At 43.3% G+C, this 9,192-nt stretch overlaps 1 protein-coding gene across 1 annotated transcript in view; it reads left to right on the top strand.

The window, feature by feature from the left end:
- Positions 1–1,164: 1,164 nt before the first annotated feature.
- LOC111972537 (progressive ankylosis protein homolog) overlaps positions 1,165–9,192 on the top strand; it is a 33,362-nt gene continuing 25,334 nt past the window's right edge. Inside the window, exon 1 of the mRNA XM_023999543.2 lies at positions 1,165–1,733. Coding sequence (XP_023855311.1) covers positions 1,638–1,733 — 96 coding nt within the window. The 5' untranslated portion in view covers positions 1,165–1,637. The remainder of the gene's footprint in view (positions 1,734–9,192) is intronic.

Below are 9,192 nucleotides of genomic sequence, written 5' to 3'. Positions count from 1 at the left end.
TCTCGGAAACAATGTTTAAAAAGAGATGACAACTTTTTTCTGAGCTAGGCGAAATCACGCATCAACGTCATTATCATGGACAAATCGAAGTAAATGCCAATAGGGGGGGAAAAAACTAACGAAAATGCAGCTATACTGTCATTCCAGGTTCAATGTTTGTCGTGACAGAGTTATCTGAAGTTGGTTAGCTAGCAAGTGACAAGAACATTATCCAGCCTGCATAGCAAACATTTTTTTTTACAACGGACTACCATCCATCTGCATTGCAACTATGCAATGTTATGTTGGTAACGGTAACCGTTTTATAAAATCAATAAGGCACGCGAGGCAGTGCTGTATCTTGAATAGTCACATGTAAATGGGTAGTCCATTTTGTTAAGAACGGACGACCAGACCTTCTGCAAAGCAACTATGCAAAAGAATTAGCAACATGACCAAAATAACTAACAACCAGATTTTTGTCCAGACTAAATCTTCTGGTGGAAGAATTAAATTGTATGAACTGACTTATCAAAATAAAGCTTTAATGACAATTAAATATGTTGGTAAAAGTACGTTTTATTAAAGCAATAAGGCATTGTATCGCGTCGGGGCGAACAATGTCATTTCTTTACCTGTTACAGCGCTACCTCTTGTGCCTTATTGTTTAAGGCTGTATTCTTAAATTTCCTCCACTCCAGTGAGTCAGAACGCGCTCTGGGTCGTTCGTAAATTCTGAGCATTCAGAGCGCACACTGGAAAGCTCCGACAGAGGATTGATCCGAGCGTTCTGCCCTCATAACCGCAGCCAAGCACCCAAGCTAACTGGTCGTGTTAGCTACCTTGCTAGCTACTTCCAGACACAAATAAGAGAACACCTCACTCTGACCATTTTACTCGCTCTAGCAGAGCTGGTTAGGCTGTTTCCATGTTAAATAGAGCGTTAGTGAATGTAATTACCCCCCCCCCGACGTTTACTGACACCGGCCATATTCAGAGGCTGTTTCGCGTTCGTAAATTAATCAGTTATTCTGCGCTATGAAATCAGCGTAGATAGCCAGAGTGAGTTGACGAACGCAACCTAAGTATACTGCACTGTTTGAGCTAGAAACATACTCATTTCGCTGCACCAGTGATCACATCTGCGAAATATGTGTACACGACCAATACAATTTGATTTGTCTACCTATAATTCATGACGTCAGGAGTAGGTGGAGGAAGTTTAAATTTGGTGCCGACCCACGTGTGTGATGGTTAGGTTTCAGGCAAGGCGGTGATGGCTTGCTGGCTGTTGAACGCTCAGAATCGTATGCTACGAGAGTAAAGCTTTCTGGAATTCCCTCATTGTTTTGATACAAGCCGAGGTTCTCGGTCAAATTTTTTGATGCAGCTAGCTGTCATTTTCTCCAACGTTGTCGAGCAATGGAGAAACGCCCATCTGCAATAATTCTTATGACCTTCGCCTCCTCTGCACACCGATACGTATTTCTTGGATCCAGCGATGCGGGGAGCGTTCTGACTTTGATTGTCAGTTGAATTGACATTTATTTAAAGAGAAGTGAAGTGCCTACCTACAATCTATTCTACCGATTTAACGTAATATTATAAATAATCACGACTGAAGCAGATGCCCCTGGTTCTGTCACCCCGGCTATACTATGTTGGAATTTCCATCTCTCATTCCATATTGGCCTCTCATCCGCTTTCTGGTGCCTATGGCTATTACCAATGTAGCCATCGACGTCGGTGAACAGGTAAGTCGGCGGCATCAAATTGTCATGAGACAGCGATATTTGCATAGGGTATGTGCTAGTCGGTAGCCAACATTGGTGTTTGAGGCAAGAGTTACGGATGAACGTCAACAATTAGCTAGATGTCACGCTCTGTCAAAACACGGTCCGGCTAACTTCTAGCGCTTGTTTGATTTTGACTTGAACTAAGCATTCAACATGGTACAGAATGTTGTATCTATCCATCAGACCACCACTAGTATTGGCCTACAATTCCAGAATTTGATAAATTCAGAACAGGCGCGTGTATAATTTAAAAGCCGGCAGATGGCGATATTGAGACGGGTCATTTTACCGTCCAAATAAATTATGGAGTCAGCAATACATTCGTATCACTTGTGGACCGGTTCGTACCTGACATATTCTCCATTCAGGCTGCATAGGCTTCGATTTCCTCAACTTTATTGAATGGATAGATGGCGGGGAAAATATGCTTACTTTATGAAAGACCTTTTTCCACCACCAATACTAGTGGCAAAATGCTAATCCCGCCTATACTTTCTTTGGATTGGTGGATACATCTCATTTGTTTAAATACCTTTTTGAATATTCGATTCGTTGTTGATTTCAACCGCATGTATTCAACGGAGAAATGCAACGCTACTAGCCTCATAACATGGATATGCTTAGTCATCTCAATTACAACTCCGATAAAAGTGTTTTTTTGCAAAGTTGTGGGGAAGTCACGTGTCCTACTTATATCAGTACTCCTAACAACTAAAGTGTTATGCAATTTATATTCAATGAAATAAACCTCACGTAGTAAATAAGCCATATTTTTGGGGGGGGGACCAAATTCGACACAGCATTGACCTCCATACAAAAACGTGCTTGGTAGGTGAATTTTGTTTTGTTTTTAACGTGTTAGGAGAATTAGGTTAAGGTTAGCTAAAATGCTAAAATAGTCCCAGACATTTGTTGCCATAACCAGGTCTGCCCTGAGAGTAGTCTTGGTTTCCACCAATGCGATGCTGCTACAGCAGCAGGCATAAAATAAACATAGCCCATGGTCTGGTAGTTTCAACCTGATTGGTTGAACAGATATACAACATCCGGGATTAATGTTAAACCACTCTAGCATGGGTGGAAAATGGTGTTTCATAAGGAAAGTAAGCATATTTTCCGTTACAAGAACATTCATGTGTCCAGTTTTCTGAGGGTTGGGAGAACATTTCATTACTTCCCACAGAACATGGTTGCTATGTTCTCAGAATATAATTGATATTAATGTTGTAGACATGTTTCATGGGAATGTTACAGGAACATTTGTGTATCAGAAATCAACTGATTGTACCAAAGAAGCTTTCTCCCCCTCATTTCATTTCACATCACTCCTTGTGAGGCCCTGATTGGTGAACCACTGATCCATTCAGTGTTTCGTCTGTTGGCAAAGTTAGGAACACACACAGTTTGATTAATCCCGCCCGGGTGCCCTTGTAGGTGTTTTGCTTAGGCTGAAAGTTGAATGCTTTCTATTTGGAACCTGGCTGCCTCCCGGGCGTGAGTCAGGTGCCCTGCGAAGTCGGCTCAAAACAAAAGTGACGTAATTAAGCATGTGTAGCAATTACTATGATTCTGTGTTTTCTCATGCAAAAGGGATTGCTTTTGATAAAAACGCTTTATCTGCCTTCCCAATGAAAACTATACATAAAATTATAAATGCAACATGCAACAATTTCAACGATTTTACTGAGTTACAGTTCATATAAGGAAATCAGTCAATTGAAACAAATTCATTAGGCCCTAATCTAGGGATTTCACATCAATCAGAATGAGTTTTTCTCCACAAAAGGGCTTTATTACAGACAAATACTCCTCAGTTTGTGGAGATAGTTGTGGAAGAACTTGACTGGCTTGCACAGAGCCCTGACTGGCTTGCACAGAGCCCTGACTGGCTTGCACAGAGCCCTGACTGGCTTGCACAGAGCCCTGACTGGCTGGCACAGAGCCCTGACTGGCTGCACAGCAGCCCTGACTTGGCTTGCACAGAGCCCTGACTGGCTTGCACAGAGCCTGTACTGGCCTGCACAGAGCCCTGACTGGCCTGCACAGAGCCCTGACTGGCCTGCACAGAGCCCTGACTGGCCTGCACAGAGCCCGACTGGCCTGGCCACAGAGCCCTGACTGGCCTGCACAGAGCCCTGACTGGCCTGCACAGAGCCCTGACTGGCCTGCACAGAGCCCTGACTGGCCTGCACAGAGCCCTGACCTCAACCCCATTGAACACCTTTGAGATGAATTGGAACGCCGACCGTGAGCCAGGCCTAATTGTCCAACATCAGTGCCCGACCTCACAAATGCTTATGTGGCTAAATGGAAGCAAGTCCCCGCAGCAATGTTCCAACATCCAGTGGAAAGCCTCCCCTGAAGAGTGGAGCTGTTATAGCAGGAACGGGGGACTAACTCCATAGTAAAGCCCATGACTTTGGCCATGTGGTGTATGAAGAAATAAAGCTAGAATCTTAAATGTTCTAGGTGCACTGGTGTTCCTAAATTCAAATTCCAGGTCGCACAGCAAAATATTTAGGCGCGTATGTTAATAAAATGGTCCCACTGTAGAGCCCTGGTGGCAAATACCAGGTTATACCAAATAGCCTATATGATTGTTGAGTTGCGACTGTCATTGAAAAGTAGAGGCACAGCCAGGTATTACTGCTGTGAATTGCCAGTGACCTCACAATACGATGTTATCACGATACTTAGGCTCTGTTGCGATATGTATTGCTATTCAGTATTATATTGAGAATCGATATTGTGATTTTATTGCGATTCGATTTGCCGAACATATTGCTCACCATGTCTGCTGCAGAGGGACGAGCCATGAGAAAGAGGTCAAAATCTAATTGACTCATTATTTAAACAGAAAATGGAGAAAAAGCTATGGAGTTTTGGTGCCGGTACAGCAAACTAGCAATTTTTATTTTATTTTTTATTTTCAAAATGATACGATAGTCAAAAATAATGTCCCCATATGTACCTATTGATCCCCCATCACTACCAGGCATATTGCAATATTTCAAAACATAATTGCTGGAAAACAGTTTGGAAAGCAAGTAGTTATTGCTGTAAAGAGAAGACAATGAAAATACTAATATGTCTATTAGTTATCATAATACTCAACTAAATTTAGCGAACAGTATAGCCTATCTTGGCACCAGTGGAGAGAATTGGCTGAGAGTGTGCATATTCACACTCTATCATTGTTCAGCCAGTGAAAGTTTGATTTTGGACAACAATTTCCTGCTCCAGGTTAGATGGGTGTCATATTGTATTTGTGTCTCACCTTCTTGACTTAATACATTTTGTTAAAGTTTTTTTGCAAGTTTATTTTTAATACATTATCACATTTACATAAGTATTCAGACCCTTTACTCCGTTCTTTGTTGAAGTACCTTTGGCAGCGATTACAGCCTCGAGTCTTCTTGGGTGTGACGCTACAATCTTGGCACACCTGTATTTGGGGGGTTTCTCTCCTTAGCAGATTCTCTCAAGCTCTGTCAGGTTGGATGGTGAGCGTTGCTGCACAGGTCTCTCCAGAGATGTTCGATCGGGTTCTATTCCGGGCTCTCGCTGGGCCACTCAAGGACATTCAGAGACTTGACCCGAAGCCATTCTTGCGTTGTCTTGGCGGTGTGCTTAGGGTCATTGTCCTGTTGGAAGGCGAACCTTCACCCCTGTCTCAGGTCCAGAGCGCTCTGGAGCATGTTTTCATCAAGGATCTCTCTGTACTTTGTTCTGTTCATTTTTCCCTCGATCCTGAGTCCCTGCCATTGAAAAACATCCCCACAGCATGATGCTGCCACCACCATACTTCACCATAAGGATGGTGCTAGGTTTCCTCAGGACGTGACACTTGGCATTCAGGCCAAAGAGTTCAATCTTGTTTCTCATGGTCTGAGAGACCTTCAGGTGCCTTTTGGCAAACTCTAAGCGGACTCATGTGCCTTTTACTGAGGAGTGGCTTCCATCTGGCCACTCTACCATAAAGGCCTGATTGGTGGAGTGCTGCAGAGATGCTTGTCCTTCTGGAAGGTTCTCCTATCTCCACATAGGAGCTCTGTCAGTGACCATTGGGTTCTTGGTCACCTCCCTGACCAAGGCCCTTCTCCCCCGATTGCTCAGTTTGGCCGGGCAGCCAGCTCTAGGTGGTTCCATTTAAGAATGATGGAGGCCACTGTTCTTGGGGACCTTCAATGCTGCAGACATTTTTTGGTACCCTTCCCCAGATCTGTGCCTCGACACAATCCTGTTTCGGAGCTCTACGGAAAATTCCTTCGACCTCATTGCTTGTTTTTTTTTCCTCTGACATGCACTGTCAACTGTGGGACCTTATATAGACAGGTGTGTTCCTTTCCAAATCATGTCCAATCAATTGAATTTACCACAGGTGGACTCCTATCATCCTTGAAATGTTTCTACAACTTGATCAATGGAAACAGGATGCACTGGAGCTCAATTTCGAGTCTCATATCAAAGGGTCTGAATACTTATGTAAATACGGTATTTGTTTTTATTTTTTATAAATTGGCAAAAAAAATCTAAACCTGTTTTCGCTTTGTCATTATGGGGTACTGTGTATGGATTGATGACATTTTATTTAATCCATTTTAGAATTAGGCTGTAACGTAAGAAAATGTGGAAAAGGTTAAGGGGTCTGAGCACTTTACGAATGCACTGTATATGCATAATGTATAATGGCTTCATAATTCATAAAGGTCATGTTAACTGACTGATATTATCTCATAGAACAATACGTGTAAGATATCTTAAGCGTCTGTTAACCTCTGACCTTTTTTTGGGGCGTTTATCCCAAAACCCTATTCTTTCCTCATTCCTTTTCATAAATAGGGATAGCTTAACAAACCAGAGGTAACTCATTTCTGTATTTTAGGACTTCAAGCTCCATTTGTGATATCTAGAGCAGTGAATGTAAACTAAAGCCCTTGAATTGTAGCATGGATCTAGAACCGTGAGCAGCAGATGTCTACTATAACATGGAAAGAAGAGTAGCTTTTTGTTGAATGAGTGGTGACTGATTTTAATTATTAGTAGGTGTATTGATCTACTTGTGTATCTTTGTGGCTTCTGAAAAGGCCATAATGCACCCAGAACTAAAGCCCAGTTCAGTGGAGATCTTATGAATATCATAGCCCCACGCCAGTGACCCACAGCAGTCCCAGTCATATGACAGATGACAGGCCTACTCATACTAGCTGGTATTCTTGCCTAGTCCTAGTGGGCAGTAGGAGTCCAAGCGTGCGTCTCGGAAGAGGTTAGGATTATGCATACGTAAGGGCCGTGTGAGGAGCTATAAATCGTACCCAGCCCCCTTCTATGGAAAGAGGCAGCTGCGGATCCTCTCTGGAGGCAAAGCTAAATGGAAATAATGTCTAATTCGCCTGAATGACTAATTCAGTTGTTCAGGATCACGACAGGGTATAAAGTGTTTTTAGCATAGAACTAGAATGAGTTGAATGGGCTTGGAGTTTGGAACCTGACTGGTGAACTCATGGGTACGCTCGCGATGACTGCCTGGTAATGTAGAATGTTAATTTAAATGATGCTAACTTAAGTTGCTCATGGAATGTATTTTTTGTATTGTCAATTAAGTTTATTAAACTAATCACAGAACAGATTGATAGGTACACATCCTGCTTTTACATCCTGCTTTGCTACTATGGGTACATTTGCAATTTCTGCCAGTCCACCCATTATGCCATCATTATCTTTAATGGGGACGCATGTTCTATTCTTTCTATTTCTATGGGTTTTTACATATTTCCACATGCATCCATTATGTATAGGAACATGTATATGGTCTCCAATGCAGATTTTGTTACAATATTTCAGAAAAATTTAACTGATAAAGGTTAATTTAGCTATATGTAGATATCTCAGAAGAAGAAAAACGTCCTCTCACTGTCATCAGCGTTTATTTTCAGCAAACTTAGCATGTGTAAATATTTGTATGAACATAAGATTCAACAACTGAGGCATAAACTGAACAAGTTCCACATACGTGGCTAACAGAAGTGTAATGATGTGTCCCTGAACAAACGGGGGTCAAAAGTAACAGTCAGTATCTGGTGTGGCCACCAGCTGCATTAACTACTGCAGTGCATCTCCTCATGGACTGCACCAGATTTGCCAGTTCCTGCTGTGAGATGTTACCCCATTCTTCCACCAAGGCACCTGCAAGTTCCTGGACATTTCTGTGGGGAATGGCTCTAGCCCTCACCCTCCGATCCAACATGTCCCAGACGTGCTCAATGGGATTGAGTTCCGGGCTCTTCGCTGGCCATGGCAGCGGAAATCACACACAGAACGAGCAGTATGGCTGGTGGCATTGTCATGCTGGAGGGTCATGTCAGGATGAGCCTGCAGGAAGAGTACCACATGAGGGAGGAGGATGTCTTCCCTATAATGCACAGGGTTGAGATTGCCTGCAATGACAACAAGCTCAGTCCGATGATGCTGTGACACACCGCCCCAGACCATGACGGATCCTCCACCACCTAATCGATCCTGCTCCAGAATACATGCCTCGGTGTAACACTCATTCCTTCGATGATAGACGCGAATCCGACCATCACCCCTGGTGAGACAAAACCACGACTCGTCAGTGAAGAGCACTTTTTGCCAGTCCTGTCTGGTCCAGCGACTGTGGGTTTGTGCCCATAAGCGACGTTGTTGCCGGTGATGTCTGGTGAGGACCTGCCTTACAACAGGCCTACAAGCCCTCAGTCCAGCCTCTCTCAGCCTATTGCGGACAGTCTGAGCACTGATGGAGGGATTGTGCGTTCCTGGTGTAACTCGGGCAGTTTTTGCCATCCTGTACCTGTCCCGCAGGTGTGATGTTTGGATGTACCGATCCTGTGCAGGTGTTGTAACACGTGGTCTGCCACTGCGAGGACGATCAGCTGTCCATCCTGTCTCCCTGTAGCACTGTCTTAGGCGTCTCACAGTACAGACATTGCAATTTATTGCCATGGCCACATCTGCAGTCCTCATGCCTCCTTGCAGCATGCCTAAGGCACGTTCACGCAGATGAGCAGGGACCGTGGACATCTTTTTTGTTGTTGTGTTTTTCAGTCAGTAGAAAGGCCTCTTTAGTGTCCTAAGTTTTCATAACTGTGAACTTAATTGCCTACCGTCTGTAAGCTGTTAGTGTCTTAACGACCGTTCCACAGGTGCATGTTCATTAATTGTTTATGGTTCATTGAACAAGTATGGGAAACAGTGTTTAAACCCTTTACAATGAAGATCTGTGAAGTTATTTGGAGTTTTACAAATTATCTTTGAAAGACAGGGTCCTGAAAAAGGTATGTGTGTGTGCCAGTCAAAGGTTTGGACACCTACTCATTCCAGGGTTTTTCTTTATTTTAACTATTTTCTACATTGTAGAATAATAGTGAAGACACCA

The sequence above is a fragment of the Salvelinus sp. IW2-2015 genome, linkage group LG14, assembly GCF_002910315.2.
Source record: "Salvelinus sp. IW2-2015 linkage group LG14, ASM291031v2, whole genome shotgun sequence".
Classification (NCBI taxonomy): Eukaryota; Metazoa; Chordata; class Actinopteri; order Salmoniformes; family Salmonidae; genus Salvelinus; species Salvelinus sp. IW2-2015.
This window is presented reverse-complemented; position numbering and strand designations above follow the sequence as displayed.